Source organism: Rhinolophus sinicus, linkage group LG02 (assembly GCF_036562045.2).
Source record: "Rhinolophus sinicus isolate RSC01 linkage group LG02, ASM3656204v1, whole genome shotgun sequence".
Taxonomy (NCBI): domain Eukaryota; kingdom Metazoa; phylum Chordata; class Mammalia; order Chiroptera; family Rhinolophidae; genus Rhinolophus; species Rhinolophus sinicus.
Genome location: NC_133752.1, coordinates 105,339,633 through 105,363,341, shown reverse-complemented (window position 1 = coordinate 105,363,341; position 23,709 = coordinate 105,339,633). Strand labels below are relative to the sequence as shown.

General features: G+C 54.9%; 1 protein-coding gene across 3 annotated transcripts in view; it reads right to left on the bottom strand.

Annotated features, from left to right (window-relative positions):
• PFKP (phosphofructokinase, platelet) overlaps positions 1 to 23,709 on the bottom strand; it is a 65,604-nt gene that overhangs the window by 6,377 nt on the left and 35,518 nt on the right. For 2 of the 3 annotated variants that reach the window (XM_074325042.1, XM_074325043.1), the window contains 15 exons: positions 22,903 to 22,980; positions 19,553 to 19,742; positions 18,458 to 18,623; positions 17,406 to 17,450; positions 17,116 to 17,224; positions 14,754 to 14,849; positions 13,502 to 13,594; positions 12,921 to 13,046; positions 12,034 to 12,098; positions 11,513 to 11,582; positions 11,208 to 11,354; positions 9,673 to 9,743; positions 8,449 to 8,536; positions 7,701 to 7,853; positions 573 to 737 (listed from right to left, as the gene is read on the bottom strand). In XM_074325042.1, the coding sequence (XP_074181143.1) occupies positions 573 to 737; positions 7,701 to 7,853; positions 8,449 to 8,536; positions 9,673 to 9,743; positions 11,208 to 11,354; positions 11,513 to 11,582; positions 12,034 to 12,098; positions 12,921 to 13,046; positions 13,502 to 13,594; positions 14,754 to 14,849; positions 17,116 to 17,224; positions 17,406 to 17,450; positions 18,458 to 18,623; positions 19,553 to 19,742; positions 22,903 to 22,980 (1,662 nt within the window). Of the gene's footprint in view, positions 1 to 572; positions 738 to 3,946; positions 4,100 to 7,700; positions 7,854 to 8,448; positions 8,537 to 9,672; positions 9,744 to 11,207; positions 11,355 to 11,512; positions 11,583 to 12,033; positions 12,099 to 12,920; positions 13,047 to 13,501; positions 13,595 to 14,753; positions 14,850 to 17,115; positions 17,225 to 17,405; positions 17,451 to 18,457; positions 18,624 to 19,552; positions 19,743 to 22,902; positions 22,981 to 23,709 lie in introns of all 3 variants that reach the window. The other variant, XM_074325044.1, reaches the window with a different exon arrangement.

Sequence of the window (23,709 nt, the reverse complement as noted above, 5' to 3'; positions counted from 1 at the left end):
CTCACGGTCCCAGTCTGGAGGTCTTGTGGAAGGAAAGCTGTTTGTGTGGGGGTAGGGGCAGCGGGTATACAGGAAATCTCCGCCCTGAACCTAAAACTGCTCTTAAAATAACTGTTGCTAAAAACCACCATGTTTTAAAGGAAAGGAGCCGCAGGGAAGAGCAGGAGGCAGCTCGCTTCCAGTTGTGTTGAGCCTGCCGCTGTGTCCCCAGCAGTGTCCCTCACTATGTCCAGTACTCACAGTGGACAGGGCCACAGTCGCTCTGCCCACGCCCAGACCACAGGGCAGCAGAGGCCGTGGGGAGCCTGCGCGCTTGCTGGGAACCCTGGGTGTTCTCCTTAATCGGCTGGTGGCCTTCCAAAAGCACGGCGACTGCCTAGCGCATGACAGCCTGGCAGACAAAACTGCGTGGGCTGTGGGACAGTGGGAGGTGCCCTGGGCCACATGCTCACTGTCACCACAGACGGCACTGCCCAGGACCCCGACTCGGGGATGTGGGTCGTCCAACCTCTCAGAACGCGCAGCACGAGGTGGTGGCCCTGGGAGGACCCGGTGACAAGCATGGCACATACCTGCAGGTCCCTGATGTCAAAGGGCTCCTCGAAGATGTAGGCGGCGTCGGCGCCGGCAGCCAGGGCGCCCATGTTGGCCAGGTAGCCGCAGTAGCCGCCCATGGTCTCAATAATGAACACACGGCGCTTGGTCCCGCTGGCCGACTGCTTGATGCGGTCACACGTCTGGCAGAGAGGAGGGCATGGGTCACGCTGGGGCAGGGCCTGGCCCTGTGGCCACAGGTGCCGCACCAGTGCCCACAGAGCTTCAGAGGCCACCAGCCCCGGCCCCAACCTCAGTCACTGCCAAGCTCTGGGGTTTGGTTTCCTTCTGAAAAGCTCCTGTGATCTCTGGGTCCGGTTCCCTGCAACTGACAGAGACACTGGCTTCCAAACAAAGGCCCCACGGGTCTCCAGATACAGACAACAGGTCCCCTAAGGCCACCAGCCGCCAGCGTCCCTTGGGAACACAGCGACACCCCACGCACTGTCCCGGCTGCGGTGCCCTCAGGCCCTGCACCCACCGGCTCTAAGAGCCTGACAAGTCCTGGGTCCTCAGCAGCTCCTCCTCCTCCGCCCAGCACCTCAAAGCCTTTCTGCAGACCCAGCCTGCCGCCTCCCTGCCCTGCAGCCCTGCCCCAGACCACAAGGGAGGCCTGACCCAGGGACAGAGGCCAGTGACAATGGAGCAAGGGACAGGCTGCAGACCTTGCAAGCGAGGAAGGGCCTGGGGCCAGGGCACACGGCAGCTGTAGCAGCCGAGCAAGACACTGTGACCTCAACCCAGTGAAGTCACCTTGCACCCGCGGCCTCCAGAACCGTGACAGAACCGTGACAGCAGAGAATGGTGAGGTGCCAGGTGTGTGGACGTCTGTTACTGTGGCAGGGGACTTGCAGGCCCATTCCTGCCTCTCTCGCCGACCCAGACAAGTGTCACTTCCTCGGGAAACCATCTGACTGCAGGGACCAGCATTGCTGCTGGGACACCTCGCAGCCCTTCCTCACAGAGACCATTGTCCCTCAGAGACCGCAAGTCCCATCAGGACAGGACTCGCAGGCAGGCTCGGCCTGACCTGGAGCACAGCAGCGCCCAGTAAATGCTCGGCAGCGAGTGGAGGAACAGGCGACCCGCCCGCACACCTGCCAGCCAGGGCCAGTCACACAGGCATCCCTAGGGGGTCTGAACAGCCGTTGGGGGGGCAGTGGTGGGGGACCAGGCGCGAGGGTTTGCACAGGGAGGCACAACGCTGCTGGGAAGCCTTCTCTTGAGTGCTCTGGTCACATGTGCAGGTCCCTCACACAGGCTCCGCCAAGGTCACCCCTATATCTGTTGGGTCAGTTTCCCTGCTGGAGCCCCATCTTCCCCAAATAACCCAATTCCTTCACAATTCGGCATGTGCTCCAGGCAGCTGCTTTGCGGCCTCCAGGAGCCAAGATGTTAGAGGAACTGGGTACTGAGGCGGGTGGGGATGACGCCGCACAGCCTGAGGACCCACAGCTGCTGCAGGGCGTACGCGGTGCTGGCACTGGGGGGTGACACCCACGGGGCCCTGCAGTGGGTGGGGGTGGGAATTCTCAGAGGAACCCTGGGGGGGGGTGAAGGTGGACGGAGCAAGGCTGCACAGGCAGGTGGGATGGCCGGGCCCCCCCAGAGCTGCAGTCACAGGTTCCCCCTAGCAGGCCACCTAAGGCAGAGATTACTGTCACCCAGGCGCAGAACAGCATCATAACAGCTTAGTGGCAAAAGGACACGTTGCAAAGCAGCTCTCCTGCGAGGCCATTTGAATACATGTCTCTTAGCAGCGACCCCTTGATAAAGAAAGGGAGTGACCCTGATGACCGAGCCAAGGTCTCTGTAAGCCACCAAGTGTCAGAACAGTGTCAGCTGGCTGGCACTATCAGCCTTTGGAGCTTAGCCACGCCGTTCCTAACTTCTCTGTCCGTGTCACCTCACTATGTCTGAGCCTGAATTCCTTTCTTCTAAAAACAGTGCGTCATCTCAGCCTCACCTCATTCAGTTACTAAAACAGCACTGCCCAGTGAGAGGCCGCAGCAACAACGGCGCCGCTGACCAGAGCTGGTGGACATGGAGGGGAGCCCGCTGTGACGCTGGCTGAGAGGAAGGAGTCTGCGAGGGCAGTGCCCCTGCCTGGCCCACATGCCACCTGCCAGGTTCTCAGCGGGAATGACCCCTCCCGCTGAACGCTGCCGCTCTCCAGTGGCACACGGACGACTGTGAGAAAAATCTCTGGGCATCATCCCACTGGAGGGAAAACCTCAAGTGACAGTTCCAATGTTGCCACAGTGGAGGTCAGAATGGTGCTAAGACAGAAGAAAAGCCCGTAGACTTGGCTGTAGGGACACAGCCAGTCCTGCCCCCTTAACATGCTAGGAGCTTGGCCTCCCATGACTGGTGCTCCCAGGAGGTGCAGCTCCTTGGGGACTCAGCTGGACAGGGCCAGGAGGCGACCCTTGCAAAGCACAGATGGCTGGCAAAGCTGGGGTCCCGTGCCAGGTGCAGGGCCAGGCGGACCTGGGGCGAGCAGTGGGGGAGATGCTGGATGTGCCCATGGAGGCTGCTGTATGTGTCTGTCTGTGACTGTATTTCACGTGCAAAGAAACAGAACTCCAAAGACACAAAGGGCAGGGCCCCTGGGAGCTTCCAACTTGGGACTGAGGCCATCACCCTCCTGGGAGGGTGAGAGCAAGCCCATCTCCGCCAGCAGCGTTCCTGAGAAAATAAGCGAGGGGCTCAGATGTGCCCATCAGTTTAAGAGTGAGAGACGCGGGAGGGTAGGACCTGCCAAAGCCTTCCCCTTTTCTCCCCACATGGTCATTCAGCTCCGAACAACGGACCTGGACCGAAATGGCCGGCTCCTGAGGGGCTCTCCCAGTCAGGGCTTTGCAGGAGACGTGACCGTCTAAAGGAGCCGGTCACTGTCACGGCCCCCTGCTTGGTCACCTTTCCTTTCCCTGTGGGGGGAAGACCATGCCCCACAGCAGAGGCCTCATGTCCACTCACTGACCAGCCAGACCTCACGCCCACCCGACTGGCTCTGAGATCCCCTAACAGATTGCACGCCTCGCATCACCTCAGCCTCAGCCCCAGCACCGTCCAGAGCACTGACAGAGCATCTCGTTTCTAGAGAACAAGGTGGACTCCCACTCAGATGGAGAAGCTGGGAGAAAGGACCCTGTCATGGAAAGTGGGATACAGACCCCGCGAACGGGGAAAAAAGTAGCAGTAAGACATTTGCTGCTGCATCGGGGCGATCAGCCGGCTTTCCCCTTCCAGCTCCCACTTGAGGGCAAAGAGGAAGACCCTCCAGGCTCATCCAGGGCAGTCAGGAACACGGGGTGAGAGCAAGCAGGCGCATGGGGGGCAGCGTCCTTACCTCTACGACCGCGTTTATGGCGGTGTCACTGCCCAAGCTCAGCTCTGTGCCGGGGACACTGTTGCTAATGGTAGCAGGCAGGACACAGATGGGGACACAGAGCTCCTGGTGGCTGCCACGTGCCTCGGCGAACATGACCGAGCTCTCGAAAGCCTGAAGCAGGTGTGGGTGGTCAGCAGGCACCTGGCCCCTCACCTGCCGTCACCAGGTGGGGCCGAGAGCCTCCGTGCGTGTCAGGGGGAGAGGAGGCTGTGAGCTTGTGCTCTGAGAGCCGAGCTGTCCCGATGGGGCTCGGTGTGCAGGCCTCAGCAGGAGACCTGCCAGTGCAGGGGGCACAGGGTGGAGGCCTCGGCCGGGGCGCTCACCGCCCAGCACGAGGGGACGTAAGCAGGAGGCAGCAAAGCAGGGCTGGAGGCAGATTCGGGGTTAGTGGTGGATGAACAGCTGGGCCTTTCTTGGCACCTCGGAGGTGAAGAGAGCCCCCTGGCGACGCCGTGCACTGAGCAAGGCGCGGGACCCCACCGAATAACCCCTCGGGGAGACATCTGGGTGCCTCGGTGGTGCATCAGAAGGGGCCAGTCCCTGCATGTCCCTTTGCAGTTCTCACACAAGGCAGCCCCAAGGACCATGGCCCTACTTGCTTGGGAACCCCAAGATGAAATTGTTCAGCTCCGATGCCAAAAAAGTCAGCTGTTCGGAGGCACATGGCAGGGGTCTGGCCATCTGCCTCAAGTGTTAATCAAATGCTCATTAGTGACACAGGCCCACAGTCTACAACCCCCGAGTCCACAAAGCTCCGGACACAGCCAGCGTTTGGCAGACATTTGTGGGCAAATGGGCCCATGTGTGGTCTCTATTTATCCCCCCAAGGGGACCACCGCATATCCTGCTGCAGGAAAGGTCACGTGGGAGGCAGCCTGGGACTCAGGCCCCCTGGACAAGCATGTGACCCCTGCTGCCCCAAGGATCCCCAAAACACACCAGCTTCGAGGGTGCCTGTGGCCTGAGGACGTGTGGACAGTGGGCCTGTGGGGGGTTAGTCCAAGACGCCGGGAGGAAGGTGAGGCGCGGGGTCACTCATCTGCTCCACGGCCCCTAAACGATCACCCGTCCACCCACCCATCTCCTGCCTCGGGCTCCAAGTGGACATGTCTCACAGCATCATGAAGCCGCTCTGGACACTGGAGCTGTCCACACTGAGAAGAAACTGGACAGAGTTTTAGGGAAACAGCCCTGGTCTCCAATCTGTTTACCATCACAATTCCGGCCCTCCGGCTGCAGGAATTGTGGCCAGCTGGCGGCAGTCACAGCCGCTCCGCGCTCAGTGCACCTCACTGCTGTGACTGGGAGGGCAGTGTGCGCTCTGGGGCGTGACAGCACCCACTTGGAGGCCCGTGCGTGGGGCCCCTGGGCGGCACCCTCATCTTTCTGATGCGCTAAGTGCACTGGGACCTGTGTTCCGTGAGGCACCTGTGAGCTAAGCGCAATGTTACAAGGACCGAATGGTTGTGAGGACAACTGGACACGCAGACGCGACAGCCGAGGACACGAAACCATCTTGGGCTCCCACCCTCGGCATCTTTGACCTTCTGGTCCAACAGCTCCCCATTGAAGGTATCCCGAAACCTGGGGGGGTCAACAACATCTAGATGCCAATGGCGCCCCCAGCCGAGTTCTGACGGAAAAAAATGTCCCTAAACATTGCAGATGTCCCCTGGGGGCAAAATCCCCACCCAGCTCTCTGCACAGACGGGCTGCTGGTACTAGAGACGACCAGGTCTATACCCTGAGCGCAGCAGGGCCAACCAGGTGCCACTACTGTCACCACAGCATCCGCTGGTGGCCTGCCTGCTCAGAGCAACAGAGCGAGGGGGACGGACCAACACAGCACTCGCTGGGGTCCTGGGTCCTCCAAGCAGATCAGGAGGGACGCAGGGCCCCCGTCCCACAGCTTGGCCCCTGGCCCGGCACACCCCCCTTCCTACTCGTGGCCAGCCCAGCCGAGTTCCGACCCACACGCACACCTCTGAGACGCACTCTACTTCCCTTTGGTGGAAACAAACTCAAGTCTGGGAGGAACAGCAGGTTCCACACGCCCGCGGGGCCCACGCCTGTCCCCGAAGTCTCGGGGCATGCTGAGTGCCCGCTCATCCCCAATCACCACCAAGACCACCGCGCTGGCACCAACGGAAAACCGCCTCCTTCATCACCCCAGTTTTGAGAAGCCAAGTGAATACAGCACCAGACCTGAAAGGTCATGAAATAAATCCCAAGACCCCGCTGAGGGAAGCCGGTGGGTAATCTGGAGTTTTTCCCTGGATATCTTGGTTTTCAAATTCTCAACAACACACATACAAGTATTAGATCTTTATAATCTAGAAAAACTTTCTCTGTAACAGAGGAGCCTGGAATTGCCAAGTGGGAGACTCTTGTCCTCGTGCCTGAAAGTGAAGATCAAAGACCACAAGGAATAAACACCACAGGACCTGCAGATGCCATCTTTCAAAGTCCCCCACTCCCATCCCCCACCCCGAATCCAGATGGTTCTGAGGAGGTAACAGGTAGGAAAAACAAACTTCCAGTTGCTTCTACTGCAAGCTCAGTGTAAGCAGAGTCAACATCCAACACAGGCAGGGAGAAGAGCGGTCAAAACAAAGACGAAGTTCGCTTGGGGACAGACAGGACCTTCCAATGCACAGCTCCAAGGCCCATCAGGAGTGGAATCAGTCCAGTCGCAGCAAAAGCAGGAGTGAATCGCCAGGAAAGCAGGAGCAGTGGTGCAGTGAGCAGTTAGGAGTGCACATAGGAGGGGTGCTCCAGCACGGGGACACAGGTGACACAGGGCAAGGCTTCTTAGTAAAAAAACCGCAGAAAATTTAGGAAGCAGAGGAGAGCAACGAACAAGCAGTAAGCGTTACTTGTCACTAGAATTTTATTGAAAAGCATTGTTTATATTTGTTTTTATTTACCAGCACTAGAAACAAACTGATGCCATGGGTTTTAAAAAAAAAAATCTTAGAAAAACATTCTCAAGATCTAGGTTTGCAAGGAAAATGAAACTTGAGAACTTACTGAAAAAATTTAGACACCAAATTGAAAAAAAAAAGCATCTTTTGGATACTGATCTTCAAACTCCCATGCCATTTCCCAAGTGTGACTTACGATGTATTTGTATGTTTATTGCCTTTCAATAAAAAAGTGCCTTAAAATAGCACCAATATTGTTTTAGAGGTAATTTAATATCCCCAATCTGCAAAGGGGAGAATGACGCCAGGGGCCACAGCCAAAAGTGTAACTAATGCTAAAGGTAGATTCAAGTCAATGAATAAAAGTACAAACACCTGGCTCAGATCCTGGCCTCAAACAGGGCCAGCGGACCAGGCAGTCACTGCAGTAAGGCGACAGAGGCTACAAGTAAGCTTGGCTCAGCCAAAAAGAAAAACAAAACAAAAAAATCACAAAACTAATTTTAATGATTATCCAAATCACAAAACACCATGACCCATGATGGCCTGAGCTGTAGACGCTCACTGTCACATAGGGACACATCGTCGTGGCCATGGCATGAAAAAAGAGTGGTATGTATCTTTGGAAGCTGGATCAGAGATGGTCAGACTTTTTTTCATACTTTTCTGGCAGCAAACCAACAACTCAGACCTGGCACTCGTTTCTGGTGCACTGGTAGATAAAAACGGGCTGGGTGCCCTTGGTTAGCGAGCGTCCATGCCACCTGCTTTGCTGGACACACACTTACGTCGGTGATGGTGTTCAGGGCAGTGTCGGCACCGATGCTGAAATCAGACCCCGGCACATTGTTGGAGACGGTGGCAGGGACCATAACCATAGGGACACAGAACTCCTCGTGTTTCTGCCGGGCGGCTAACAGTTCCAGCAGTCCCAGGTAGGCCTGTTGGACAAGCGTGTGCAGTTGGGGGACAGGAAGGGGAGAGGGCAGAAGGCACTGACAACTGCCAGAAAGTCAACGTGGAAACGGGTTAACGTCACCATGGGGACAAGCAGCTCTTTAAGCACAAAGGGGCCCATGGGACATCGTCATATAGATGCGAGACTACGTCTCTTATTGGCAAGGGTCTGAGTATCCAAGGCTTGCTTTTTCTTTCTCTAAAACGAAAGATTAGCATGGGGCTGACCTTGGTTGAACAGACATAAATTAAGGTAGCACAGACACAGAACAATGACTTGGCCACATAACTACCTTCCGCTCTGAAGAGCCCAAGGGCTTCAAGTTCAAGAGAATCATTTCTATTGACTTGAAAGACATCGGAACTCACTGAGCAGATGAACCCCTGCCAAGGAGTCAGTGTCACTTCCCGCTGGGTGAGTCTTGCCCCCTGCTATGTTGTGTGTCACAGTCGTCCAGTGGCAGTTGGGGCCTGGCTCGATGACCCCAGCTCCTGAGGATCCTGGTGGAGCTGGCACAGGCCATGCCGTTGCAGCCTACAGCACCGATGAGCCAGCAGGTGAGCACAGGTGGGACGTACCTCAAAGCCACCAATGATGAGCAGCGCGTTGATGCTGTGGGCATGCATCTGGGCAGCGATCTCCTCCAGGTACTTCCCGGGGAGTGTCCTGAAACAGGTCAGACAGCGCAGGTCAGACGGCCGCACACGGTGGCCGGAGCACTGCCAGCTCCCCGGCGGCTGCCGTGCCCCCATCTGCGCGGCCCAGCTGCGTGGCACTGAGCATGGAATGTCTGCTCTCTCCTCCCTGTGGCTGGTGGCGAGCAGCACAGGGAACCACACACAGCAGGAGTGGGCAGGGATCACGTCTCAAAAGGTGTATTTTCAAAAGAAAACAGGAAGAAGCTTTACGGCTGTCCAAAAGAATTGTACAGCCTCATTAGGTTGGAAAAAAACACAGTAACTTGTAAATACTCGTAACAAATATCGTTTGAAAGGAAACTGCCAGCTCTGTGCCTTATCCAATCTAACCTTTAAAGTCACACCCACTCGCTTTGTTGCTCCCCGCTTTATCACCTATCCCAAACACGCCGACAAGTGGGACCAGACACAGGATACTTGGTCACGCCCAGTCCCACGAGCCCACCCGACTGTTCCAGTCATTTCAAGTTCAAGAGAGAGAATCATTTCTACTGCCTTGAAAGCCAGGAAATGAAGTGTTTGTATTGCTGGTAGATTTATAAGAAGCCTCAGGGCAAACATGCAGGCCTGGGGGGCAGGGCATCACATCAGGACAAGATCCTTCCCAGTGTCTAGAGAGCATCAGCAGGACGGGCTGTCAGCTCCCCGAGAGCTACAAGCACAGCTCATAAAGCAAACAGCACCTGGGGTGTCGCCGACAGGCTGCAGGGGCACAGCCCGCTTCCACCAGGGGCGCTCCGGGGCCTGGACAGCAAGCTGCTGGGGAGAAATGGCCACGTCCGTTCCCAGGGACAGTACGCCACTATCAACAATGCTGTGATTCTGGTTTACATAGTACAGTCTCCGCAGCTCAGTGACATCATTTATCTTTGTCACCTCAAATGAGATGCAGGATTTCTACCCAGCATTTGATTCTTCAAGTCAGAGGATATGAGGAATTTGGGGAGGAAACGGTTCCCGTTTTCTACCTCCTGGGGCAGGGCAGGATGTGGCGTAGGGCCCCCTCCTGCTGGATCCCTTTCCAGCTTCTGTACCACTGCTGTTCTCTAGGAGATGGCTGTTTCTTCCCCCTAAGAGCAGGCTGGAATCAAGGCAGGAGATTACCGTTTTGTCCCAAGAATGGAGCCACCTTGTCCGGTCCAACCTCCGACATCCGACCAGCCGATTTCTTTTATCTAACGCGCAAACAGAATGATACAGCTGAAGTGAGAAAGCAAGGGAATTAGAAGCTTTATAACAGCCCAGCGGGCTGCGTGTCTGCAAGGATCTGTGAAGGGTTAGCAGACAGCTTCCATCATATGCTGAAGGAGTTAAGACACAAGCCAGAGACCAAGGTCCAGCCACTGGTGAAGCCAGGCCCCGCTGCCCACACAGCATCTCTGCACCTTAGTCCTGGCTCAGAAGGGTGCTTGTGTTGGCCAAATTCTACCATTGGGAAGTAAAAGAAAAATTAAGATTATCATTTTTCTCAATGGATATAAGATGTCGGCGAGGTATGTGCACCCTCCCCTCGGCACGCCTCAGCCTCCGGAGCTAGGTCTCTCTCTCCTCACTTACGCCCTTGCGGACCTGTGTCACGATTTTAAACACCATCTGTAAGCTGACGCCCCACCCCAACCCCCAACCCCGCCAACGTGCATCTTTTGCCCACGTCTCTTGAGCACCCAGAAACCACCTCTCTCCGCTCCCCGACAGCCCCCTTCAGATGCCCCCAACACTCCACTTAACACCTGCAAACCTCAGTACCTCTCACATTGCCCTGTGTCCATCAACTGCAACTCAGGACAGAAATGGACTCATTCTCACCTCCGTTTCCACCCCTGTGCATATTTACTGAGCAAATCGTATTGGCCCTGCCTTCACAATACACACAGACCCTAGCAGACGTGTCGTGGACTCAGTGACCAGAATGAAGCAAATCCCCGCATCCCTGGCCGAGGTTACTACAGAAGGCCCGCCCCCTTAGTCCCCCTATAGGTCAGCATGGGCCACGTCCCTGCTCAGATCAGGCTTCTCAGGATAAGGGCCAAAGTCCTTACAATTACCTACTAAGGACCCACCCAGCCTGTCTGTGGGACACTCGCTCAGCCCTTCGACCCTGAGTCTGAGATGACCACGGCCCACACCAGCCCCTCTGGGTGTTTTTCTCTAGCACTGGTCACTTCCTAAGTGCTATTCAGTTACTCCATCTGTTTGTACTTAGCCTCCTCTCCCTCCCTAAGATGCAAACTCACGGGGCTGCAGTTCTGTCTGCCCTCTTAGCTAACAGGACCCCGCCATCTGAGGGCTCGGTACAAGGTTGCCCAGCAACCGGGGGAGTTAACACTATGGACCAGGACGCCCTTGGTCTAGCGTACAGGACTCGCAGCCCTCCACAGTGTTTGAGACGCTGCCCTGCCATCTGGGTCAAGTTAATGTCTCCGCACCCCTTTCTCACGTAAGGAAAATGGGGACAACAGCTCCGATTTACTGTGCAATGCAAACCAGTTAACGCACGTCAATCCCATGGGTGCACCGAGAGCCTTCCCTAGGACGGGACCCTAAAGCAGAAGCTGTGCTCCCCACCCAGCGGAGTCCCAGGTCCCCCATTTCCCTACGGCGTCCCGTGCCCCGTGCCAGGCGCCTCCTGAGGAACCCACCTGGCCTTTGGCAAAGCCCTCGAAGCCGTCGTATACTGCAAGCATCCTGTGTCCAGAGGAGATACCCATACGCACGGCCGAGCGCACGGCCGCGTTCATCCCGGCAGCCGGTGCGCCCACGTTGACGATGCCCACGTTGCAGCCGCTCTGCAAGACAGAGGGCGTGTGGCACCTGTCACAGGAGTGTCCCCACTTGTACTCATGTACACTCAGGAAGTGGCCCGCCTGCCACCAGCTGCCAGCCACCAGGGACATCCATGGCAGGAAGGCAGCGAGGGACGGGGACATGTAGCACCACCACCCACCTTCTGGATCTGGGAGTCTGGCTTCTTGATGGCGAGCAGCTTGTAGGTGTTGAGGTTCCCCTCGAAGCTCCTGGAAGAAAAGAGGCTGCTGGACCAAGTGTGGAACATGGATGGCACAGGAGGGAGCTCACCCAGGCAGCCGGAGCGCACAGTCAGCAAAGGGCCCCACCCCTCAGGGGAAGGGAAGCGAACGTTACCCTGAGTCCCGCCAGCCCTCGTGGGGACACAGCACCATGTGTTTCCAGGTACCTGGACACACACAGTGTCAGCAGGCTAGGGAACAAAGGCATCCATACGCTCAGGTCTCTTACCCAACACACTAGACACCTGTCACTTACCTTAATGTTGTTAGGTTCCGACACCCACCCCAGCCCCGCCCACCCCAAAGAGACAGACAAACCATTTCCCCCTCACTGTCACCCAGGCCCACGACCTGCAGACTTCTCACAGCTCACGGGCCTTCTGAGCGGCCAGGCTGCCAGCACACATCCCCATGACACAGTGTCCTTCAGAACAGTCACCTTCCCCGCAGCTGCACGGCCTCCTTGAACCTCCTCTCATCCATCGCCTTCTGTACGTCCTGGGTCTTTGAGGAGATGACGAGAGGAAGAAGGCAGTATCAGAGGCAGTGGTGCGTCCTCGCATCCCGGTAGAGAGGCGGAGCCCACTTGGTGCCTTTTCCCCGTCCCCTCACACCCAACCCTCCATGCTGGCAGCCTGGCGGAGGCACATCTGCACCAGGCTGTAGCCAGCCTGTCACTGCCAGGCTCAGGCCACTTGGTAGGAAAGAACTTCCCTCCCACAGGCTTTTGCAAATGATGCATCTAAGGTCACATCCAATAAGCCCTGTGACTTAACTAATCACCTCTCTATATGTTATAAAATGTATATACTTCAGAGCCCCTGGAAAGACCCAGTGGGATGACAGTGACAAAGAGACTCTGAGAAATAACAGACAAGAACAACTTCTACTGAGAGTTCCTGAAGTGGGACATTGTACCCCGGGGCCTGGAGGTGGCAGGTGCATGTTGGGATGTCACCTGAATTAGCCATGCCAGTGTCACATCACAGATTTGGATGCCCTCGGGGACAGGACAGCAGGACATGCTGAAATCTGAGAGGACAAGGACGTCCTGGCCCACTCCTCAGTCTCCTGGGAGCCCTTTTCCTGCATTTCGTCTTTGACTTGTTGACAGAAACCCTCGCGGTGCTTCCAGCACAAGCCTCCCTCACAGACGGGGCTCCCTCTCAGGGGACGGTTACACTAAGTGCCACAGAATGTGGAGGGGCCACGTGCTAGACAGCCTGCTGCTGCGCCCCCGAGGCAGTGCCTCGTATCTGGGGGTGGTCACTTAACTCCCTGTGCCTCTGCCAGCACTGGGCACGGCACCGAGGCGCCTGCTCTCACCATCTGCACGCACTCCACCAGGGGCACGCGCACCGCCTGGTTCCCGCTCAGTGACACCACGCAGGCCGGGGTCTCTGGGGTGGCCTGCAGAAGGGCAACCACGGCCTCCACGCCCATGCGGCTGGCCTGCAAATGACATTGACCAGGTCAGTGAGCCCACGGCCCGGCCAAGGCAGCATTCCCACTGGAGACCCCCAGGCAGGTGTGTCCACGGGCTCCGACCCCCAGTCCCTGGTTGTTTAGACAGCCCCATGTGTTCTAAACGTGCCCTTCAACTTGCCCTCTGTTCCCCGGAGTCCAGGCAGGTACCACAGTCCTTCCCACTGCGCCCACCTCCCACTAAGAGATTCCAACTCCACTAAGGACTGGCGGGGAGGGAGGGCAGGGGACTGTTGGGAGCCAGTTAGTCTCCCAGCGACAATGGGGCCAGAACATCCAGGAACTGGCCACCCCAGGCTGAGGCTGATGCTCTCTGGTGGCGCTACTGAACATTGGTCAGTCTCTGCAGCGAGCAGGTTCTCTGTGCTCCCAGAAATGTTCCTTTCCTTGTGAATTTGCCGGACAGTTCCCGCTGCACTTACCAAAATCCTGTCAAAGGCCGAAGGCGTCCCGCCCCTCTGCACGTGTCCAAGTATGGTCACACGCGTGTCGTAGCCCAGCTGTGTCACCACCAGCTGTGGGAAACACAGATGGGCAGATCAGCTACCACCAGGGGGTAGGGGGTAGGGGCTGAGAAAGGATTTTCTACTTTTTCCTCAGGTATGCATGGCACAAGTAGTTCACTTCCCAAAGAAATGCTCTGTTTAATGGCTAGATGAAATTTTTTAAAAATAACGGTTTTAGCAAATAAAATCTTTATTTTTCCTACCTCTCAAATGGACATAAACATGATGGAAAACAACACTGCTTCTGTAGCGTGTGTTGAAAGTATGATTAACACTTTATAAAAATGCGAACATTCCCGAATCACCCTACATTTGTACAACTGTATTTGACAAGCACAACACAGTAAATCAAGGTGACCCCCCACACCCGGCCGGGACCCCCGTGAACACAACCGGGTCTCTGAGACCTCACTGACTCCTCTACGAAAATAATGGGGCTGGGTCCTGTGAATGCCTTCTGGCTCTCACGGTCCGCTCTCTCTCAATATGTTAAGACTCAGATGCACAGCTGGCCCGGGAACAAAGGTGGCGGAACAGAGAAACCAACTTGCAAAGCCAAGTGGATAACACCCTTTGCCCGGAGAGGTGGCTTCAACCACAGCCTGTCTGTCTGTCTGTCTCCCAGATGTTTCGTCCAGAACGAGCCCAGTTGACTCTGTAACTGGGGAGCCCAGGCGATCCCATCACAGGCCTGACAAGCCAGCACCCGTGCCTGAGCCTTGCGGCAACAGGACGTGGTGTGGGCCTGTCTGCAGGTGGGAAGGGCAGTGACTCACGTGCAACAACTGGGCTTTCTTTGTGAGGACATGCTCAGCGCATGCTCCCCGGGTTGGGGGTGGGGGTGGGGGTGGGAGGGGGACTGGCCGGGACAGGACTCGCGGCCGGGGGTGGACCCTCCTGGCTCTCAGGGCAGCCGGTGTCCAGAGCAGAACCCTCCCCGTCCCACCATGCCCCATTTCCTCTCTTTGCCGGGGGAGCTCTGGCCCTTTGGGAATATTTCTCCAGAAGCCGGGAGCTGTATGATTCTCATGTCACTAAAGTTATGAGTCACCGTGAAAATATTTTTAACTGTCAGGAAGAACAAAAATTATTTTCAAAATAATAATGGCAAGTGCCAAACCCAAGCCCTGCCAATCGTGTTACGGTGACCCATTCCAGGCACACTCACCTCCTTGATTTGCTCTGAGGTAATAGGCTTATTCTGGGTATCGATTGCTCCTTCGGCCACAATGATGATATTCAGTCTTTTTTTTCGGGCTCGGTTCTAAGGAAACAGAAAATGAAGATCCTAAAATGCCTAAACCGCTCTTAACAACAACAAAACCATGGCAGGGCCCCACCTCCGCCCCTTGAACTGGCCTCTTGCCAGGTAGAACCGTCACCTAATTTCACAAGCTGTTTCCTAATGACACCGAAAGAAGGTGAAGGTGCTCTGGGTGAGCGGGGGACAGGGAGGGGCCTTTGAGACTTGGTGATGTCACGGCACGTGAGGTGGCCCCAGACAGTGCCCCAGATGGTGGTGTGCCCAAAGGCTGCTCCCCCACCCGTCTCCCTGCAAATCAGCTTCTCATTTTCTTCAAAAACCAGACTTCCTGCCACTTCCTGTGATCCCAGCCCCCACCGGGGAATTCTCTGCCATTGGGACCAGAAGATACTGCGCCCAGGCCTGGGCAGGAGGCAGGTGGGCACAGAACGGAGGGCAGGAGAACGCAGAGCCCAGCCGGGCCAGAAAGCAACCCTGCCACCCTCATGGCAGGGGCAGCCATGCAGATGCTGCTGGGACACTGGGGCTGCTGCCCTCATGGGCTCAAGGCAGTCACCCGGGGGCCCTGAAATCACTCTTGGCCAGTTTGCTCTAATGCCCCTCAGGAAGGAGGATCGGTGGCGGGTGTGAGCGGCGTGGGGCAGTGAGGCCCAGGTGGGCAGTGTCGGAGCTGCCCCTGCCAGAAGCCCAGAGGACGTCCCCTGCTGTGCTGTCCTCACGGGCTGCCCCATCTGTGTTGCGGGCACAAATACATGTGCTGCGTGGTTTGGGGGAGCTTTCATTAGAGACATTAATAGGTGTGCTATACCTTGAAGAATGTATTAATCAGAAACATTTTCAAAAAGGTGTAAAGATGAAGACTACGCTAGTGTGTATTTTAGCATCATCTGAAAACGCGAAAACTGAAGTAATGACACATCCAGAAACAGGGACTCGGCCCGACAGCCACGCTTCCACCACAACACCAACACCCCCGCGCGGTCAGAAGTAACAGAAGCAGCCTTATCTGTGCACCTTGGGCCTCTCTGGACCAGTGCATTCCCTCACTGACCCGTCACACCGTCGCTAAGGAGCCCCCATCCCCACAGTACAGCTGAGGAGCGTAGGACCCGAAAGGTGCGGCCCTGTGCCCAAAGTTACCCTGGGGGCGGCAGAGCCAGTACCCAATGCCTTTCCAGTCCCATACTGTAATGCCTGTGAGACCTGGGGTCGCCTGGGGCTTGCTTCCTGGGCCAATTTATCCAGTGAGATCCTTAGAAAAGCCCCCGCAGTGCTGCATTAAGGACCAACAAAAACCAGTGACAGGTACAAGATTACAGGTATTATCCCATGGGAGGTAATTAAGTGGACGTCCTCTGCGGCACACAGGAGAGGCATGCCACCCTCCTCTCACACAATCAGCTGCATGTCTCCCAGCACCAGCTGTTGGCAGAGAATGCCACCAGGTACCCAGGTCAGACCGGGAGCAGTGAGCTCACTGTCACGCCGCGGTCCTGTCCGTACTTCGGACACTCCCCAAGTCACCGGTCTGGTTACATTTAAGGGCCTCAACTTCAGATGGGGGTGATTCTTCCTGGGAAAAGGACAGCGCTAAGCAAGTTTCTTACACAGGGTTTTAGGTCAGCAAAGTTTACCTGGTACTCCCCCACATCGGAGTTTCTGTCCTGAAAGCTGAACGCTGTTCTAAAGGGACACCTCACATGCCTTCCTTAGAGGGACATTCACCTTACAGGAATAATCCACTGTGACACGACCATGCCACAAATGATGGACACAAGGGAAAAGACTGCTTCAAAGTAATTTGCCCACAGTTGGACCTGATGGTGAGCCCCGTGGTGGGGACACAAGGACAGAGTTGTCATGAGGTATTCCGCAGTGCCGTGGGGAACTGCGGTTAAACCCAGGTTTGCTCAGGCCGCTTTGTGGAGACAGAGTGGGGAACAGCTTTCTCCCCAGCTCTGATTTCGTTCAGTGGCCACAGTGACAAGTTTCCTCTTCTACTTAGAATGTCAACATCTGCTTTGCGCAGAGAATGCAGCTGCCGTTTGTGTACTACGTTGGGACGTGGGTGCCCGTGTGAACAACCAATGTATGTGTGTCCCCCCACCCACCCAGGCAAGGCGACCAGTGTGTATTCATGTTAGAACCCTAAGTCTCCACCTGTGGAAGCCTCTGTCCAAACTGAGAACCGTGAAGGTACTCACCAGCCACGGCCAGCACAGCGTGACCTGGATGGGGGCAGCCGAGGGGCCAGTGTCCCACTCACCTCTGACAGCTTGATGCACATTGTCTCCTGCCAGCCTTCCTCTGGCGGAGATTCCGGAAGGAACACCCAGTCTGCCCCGCAGGCCAAGCCGCTCACTAGAGCCAGGTACCTATGTGGGAACAGCAAGGATCTTGTAAGGCTGCCCCCGGCACCCAGAACTCAGGACGGCTTGGGTGTGCCGAGGACCGCCGGCTGCCCCACCCCTCCAGGGGGCATTTGCTATGGGTGCAGGGCTCTCCATGGGCTGAGGGAGGGTCTTTTCCACTTGAGTGGGATCTACCCACACGTACCCGCAGTGTCTCCCCATAACTTCCAGAACGAAGGTCCTCTGGTGACTGCAAAAGAGACAGGAAACGTCCACTTACCACCACTGGGGGCAGCAGAGTCAAGCACTCACAGCCAAGCTGGACCAAAAGACCACTTCATAATCATGGCAGGGACCCAAGCCTCCAACAGGGGGCCCATTTCCTACAGAAGTAAATGCTGCCGCAAGAGCGTCTCAAACTCTTGTGAGTAACAGGGATCGGGCAGCGAGCACACTTTCTGGTTCCCGATTTTATAACTTGTCCCCCCACACACTAACACTCCAGGACACTGCCACTCTCTGTCCAAGACCGTGGCCACCTGGGCACACTCAGCCACTCCTACGGTCCAGCACCACGACTGGACACAGCCCACAGCAAACCCAAGACAGAAAGGTTGATTGGTGCCCAGTGACGGCAGAAACTAACTGCTGTGCGTGGCCCTTCAGAACCCTGGAGAGATAACATGGCTTTCCCAGGCCCTGAGGTGAGCTAGTCTCAAAGTCCTCATGCAGGAAATGGGATACGCGTGTTCTGCTGACTTTCTCACATTGTGATGACAGCTTCAGAAACTCTAGCACCATCTAAGGAGTTACTACTAGTACAATGATTCTGCCAGAAGTCTGTGTCACTGTGGACAAGACATCACCACTTCATCCACTTTGGCACATGGCAGGTTAGAAATGTAACCGTGAGGTGACACGTGGTAACACACACACACTCTTACTTTCCGCTATTCCTCTGGGACTCTAGATAATGATGGCTTTGTCCTCTGTTCTCTAGAGTCTCTCCAATTAACACATTTTTCTTCTATAATTGGGGGCAGGGGGGTGACTAACTTCATAAAATTGAAAATAAAAAGAAAACCAGAGAACAATTTTCTTACACTGGTTTCTAACACTCAAGTGACAAGTCTTGCACCAGGACACCCTCTGTGGAACCTTCCAGGGCCAGCATTAGCACCCACGCCATGGCTCACCAGGCCGCATGCTACCTACCTGCCCACCCACCCGCCCCCTGGTCCCCCCGGGAGGTCCTACCTCTGGGCAGTTGTCATGATGGCATCCACAACTTCGATTATCCGGTGCAGGGCGGAGTCCGTGCCGATGGTCATGTCGGTGCCGCAGAAGTCGTTGTCGATGGAGCCCACCATCCCCACCACGTTGAGGTGCGCATGCTTCTCCACGTCCTGCTTGTCAATCTTGCCTGCGGGGGACACAAGCCACACCGTCCATCACAGCGAGCAGCCCGCCCATCCGCCGGCGTGGGACACAGGATGGCTGTGAGCAGACGGACCTGCCATTCTGGACACGTCTTCTACCTATCGCTTTGTTTTCTCACAGCTCTGCACGACCGAATTCTGTACACTCATGGAAATAAAAGCCAGACAATGGTGGGTGTGATTAAGGGATAGGAGCTGTCATAGATGACAGCATGGGTACTAAATAGGGGGAAGGGAAGGGTTTACACCATGCCATCGGTGGATCAAATCTGAGTTGTCCAGTGACGGCCCGGGAGAACAGTGTGGCTCTGAATGTGGACACGTGACAATCACAGAATTAACAAAAGTAGGTACTTGAGAATATCACATAACCATCACAGAGGCTTCTCACAGGTCCACGGTGGCCTCTGCTTAACACTGTCAGGAAAGCCCGACGGGGCGGGCAGATTGCGGTGAGGGTAGCTCAGCCTAGGACTTAGGTGGCTAGTTTTCCTCTGTCACCACCAAGCCCACGCCAGACAGAAGGTATCATGAGGCCTTTGCTGCTCGGGTCTGCTGGCCACTCATCGGTGGAGTCTACAGAACTCAGGGCACGTGCCCCAGTGCGCTTTCGGCCTTTCGTACAGCATCCGTCAGCTCAGGCATACACCTCCGCTGGTCATATTTTGTGTCCACCTGGAATTATGTGCCAGCATCTACCACAGCACAGCAAAGTAAATACTCTTATTATCGTTATTATCTGAGGGCCAATTTAAGTCCTGAGGTGGTGGCTATAAGATCTGGCATACCACGAATACCTCTGGGACAGTGAAGCCGGTGGTATGCATGAGGTCCAAGCTCTCTGAAGGGAAGGGGGGACCAGAGCGGGGGACAGAAACCCTAGGAGACGACGCACGCAGACGCAGAAACGGACCATTTTGGGCCAGCTCGTCCAGCAGCCCGCTCCACTCCTCCCGGAAGATATTGGCCCCGGTGAGGCTTCCATCCCCGCCGATCACACAGAGGTTGGTGATGCCCAGCTTGACCAGGTTGTAAGCAGCACTCAAGCGGCCTTCCCGAGTACGGAAGGCCTTGCAACGGGCGCTGCCGATGATGGTCCCTCCCTGGGAAAGAAATGAAATCCTGTTATCTGTCTCCTTCCAACTGGACACGAAGCTGGAGAGACAGGCACATGTGAGGACTGATGTACAAATGGGACTTTGCAATCAGGTTTCCCTCCTCTTAATCTTTGGAGTGGGTCCACCATCAAAGCTTGTAGTGTTCCCATTTTTAGCTCCATCCTGGAATTCAATGGACAGAGATACGGGCAGCACGCCTGGGGGGGGCCAAGTGGGGTAGGGAAACAAGGAGAAACGGCAGCCGTCAGTGAAGCACGCAGAGCAGAGTCTGCAAGGGGACGGCAGCCGCCCGGGAAGCCGGCGGTAAGGCTGTGCAGCGGGCTGGGCTGGGCACCGTGCTCCCTGAGCCTAAGACCAGCCAGAGATGCGTGTGCCCAGCAGCCCAGGGAACAAGGCTCCCGCTCCATCTGCCAGAGCTCAGCATGACTGCAGGCACAATGGACAGGAATGTGTGAGCCAGAGGGATTTACTTTCCCACTACACCTCCCCGGCCTTAAAGGCCAAATCTTAAGAAAACTTAAATTCAGTCATCCAAATGTCTGGGAGCGACAACTCATGATCTCTCCCACTCAGTATTCATAAATGAAGTTGTATTTCTAGTTGTATTTAGAAAAATGAAGGGCTGCCTTACACCCATCACGGGTCACTTATAAAACCGGGACTTGCGTGCAATCCTTCAAGCGCCTGCTCAGTCAGAGAGCTCAGTCATCATCAGCAGGGACCCTGTGCTAATAATAATGGGCAGTATGATGGGGACAGTGGTATGACGTGCCACAGCACAGGCGAGCCTGGGGCGGCAGGTGCAAGGCGCAGAGCAGGGCTAACCTGGTTCTCTGGACTTTCATTTGACCAAGAGCAGTTGAGGGTCATGTAATTCCTGAGGACTGGAAGTTAAGCCAGCAGCACATAAACAGGGAGGAGACAGCACAGACAGGGCCTCAGGGGGGAAAGCGGGTCCACTAAGATGCGGTCAGTAGGCGACACGCACCCACATGCACACACACATGCACACACCCACACATGCACGCACATCCGCATGCATACACCTGCACACACACATGTGCACACCCACATTCATACACGCACACATGCATGCACATGCACACCCGCATGCATATACCTGCATACACTCATACACATGCAGACCCACATACACACACACCTGCACACACGTGTGCACACCCACATGCACACCTGCATACACGCATGCAAATACACAAACCTGCATGCACACACATGCACACCCGCATGCATACACCTGCATACACACATGCACACACATGCATGCACACGCATGCACACTCGCATGCATACACCTGCATACACACATGCACACACATGCATGCACACGCATGCACACTCGCATGCATACACCTGCATACACACACTTGCACACACGCACGTATGCACACCCACATGCATATACATGGGTGCATACACACACACCACAACCACACTTGTATCTCCCATCTTCTGCACAATCACAATAGCAGAACGGAAATGTTCTTTTCATACACAGTGTGCTTTCTGGAATTTAGATGACACTACCCTAATTGTCTGCAAATATTTCCGTCCCTAAGCATGTATGGGTGCAATACTGTCCTTCAGTCTCTGTCCAGGAGAAACAGAGCAAAGAAGGTCCACGTGCAGACTTACAGATCTGTGGTCAGCATTAAAACATGCACCCCACTAGCACCCCCAGCTTTACTGAGATGTAGTTGAGATGCAACACTGTGTAAGTTTAAGGTGCACAGCCAATGAGTTGATACATGTGTAGATTGTAAAATGATGAGCACATCTATCGATGAGTATAAATTACCTTCCTTTTTTGTGTGAGAACTTTCAAGATTTACTCTCTTAGCAACTCTCAAGTATTAAATACAGCCTTGTTAACCTTTTTAAGGTATATGACATGATGACGTAATATATATGTGGACACTGTGAAATGATCACCACCACCCAATTCATGAACACATCCAGCACCTCACAGTTACCTTCCGTGTGTTGTGAAGACAGTTAAGATCTACTCCCTTAAACTTCAAGCATACAGCATGGCACTGTTAACTGCAGTCCCCACACTGCATTAGATCCCCAGGACTCATTCCTCTTACAACTGCAAATCTGTGCCCTCTACCCACCATCTGCCCATTTCCCCCTCCCCAAGCCCGTCTCTGTGTCTATGAGTACAGTGTTTTAGGGCCACATGGAAGTGACGTCATGCAGTATTTGTCTTTCTCCATCTGACTTATTTCAGTTAGCATAATGCCCACAAGGTCCATCCATGTTGTCCCATATTGCATGATTTTCTTTTTTAAAGGCTGAATACTATTCTATTTACTTTTCATATATTGTCCCATATTTCTTCCATCCATTCATCCATTGCACTAGCACCTCCAGGGAGAATGTACCAATTTGGTTCTTTCTATTAAAAAGCACCCAAATAGGAGTCACAGGTGAATACCTGTTTCAAAGATCAAATTTCACAGTCCCTGAAATCTGCCCTCTCTACGTAATCTCTGTTTCTCAGTGGTTTGGAGCTTTCACTAAGCTAGTGTTCCAGGAATTTATCAGGCATAGTAAAATATAAAACATTCAGGCAGGGTTCTTTTAAATTCAAAGGAAGCAACTGCTTTTCCTCTTCTGGTGGTGATTGCCATCCTTTGGGCAGTGCAGTCTGGAGCTGGCCAGCACAGGGTACTGTGTCCCTCTAAACCCATAGCCCTCGGAGGCCATGGCTGGTCCCTCCCAGGCTTTGTTACCTGATGCCAAAGGACTCGAGGAAACCTAAGTGCACAGAGTTTGGCCAACAAACACACAGATCCAACAAACCAAAGCTGCCTCAACATTGATCTGGTGTAAAAAACAACCCACCCCCCCAAAAAAAAAATCTGCCGCAAGTACCACGATGAACTCTATCCACGATGCACAACTTTACTGCAAGGATAATTCCTCCGTTGTCACGATGTAACGCTTCCTAAAAAATGTAATGAAATGACACTGAAGGTGAGGAGGCAGCCAGGCAGCACTCTGATTTGTGTGATGTCCGACTAGAGTGTAAGTGTAACAGGCCACAGGCCGTGCCTTCCTCATAGGCAGACAGACAGACCGACAGACGGCCAGAAGACAGCACTGCACCGGCACGTACCACCTGCAGGATGCTGGACACGCTTTCCCAGTCGGCTTCCACAATGTTGCTGCCGCCGTCGACCAGGCCTTGGTAGCCCTGTGGGGAGAGAATGGAGACCCTTTCAACCTGTGTAAACTTTGTCACAGCATTGCTTGATCTTAAATGACATGAGGTGGAAATACAGATGACAATGAAGCTCAGTGACCAGGAGCCCCACAGTTAGCAGACACGCATCCTACGAGTGTGGCCCAGCGCAGTCAACGCTGGGGAAGCCCCTGGAACTGAACCCCAGTAGAGCCTCACCCAGAGCCCTGTTGCCCAACGGTGCCTGAGAGACTGAAAAAGGACACACCCACCCTAAGACTGTGTAACACAGACGTACATGCAAACAGTGGTGTCAGTCGCATCCTTGTCGTGCCGCCATTGGCCCCAGCAAATCCACGCTGCTTTCCGTAAAAAGGAAGCGCTTTTCAAAGGCACAGCGCAGTGCTACCGCAGGCATTCAGTGTACCTGAATGCAATCCTCTGATTGCTGCCCTCACACTGCACTGCCCATGAGTCAGGGCGCCAAAACACACATTTGTCTGGAATCCCAAAACCATCACCTTCCAACTTTAAACGCATCTCGCGTTTCCCCACAGAACATACAAAATTGAGATATACAGAAATGCTTATCAGACTTTTATCTCCTGACGCACTTTCCAGGGCATTTGTCCTTAAAAGGGCATAGGCCTTAACTCTTTAGAGAAGCTTAACAGAATCTAAAACACCTTGAGAGGTCCAAGATGGCGGATTAGGTGGGTGCTCTACCTACTGCCTCCCAGG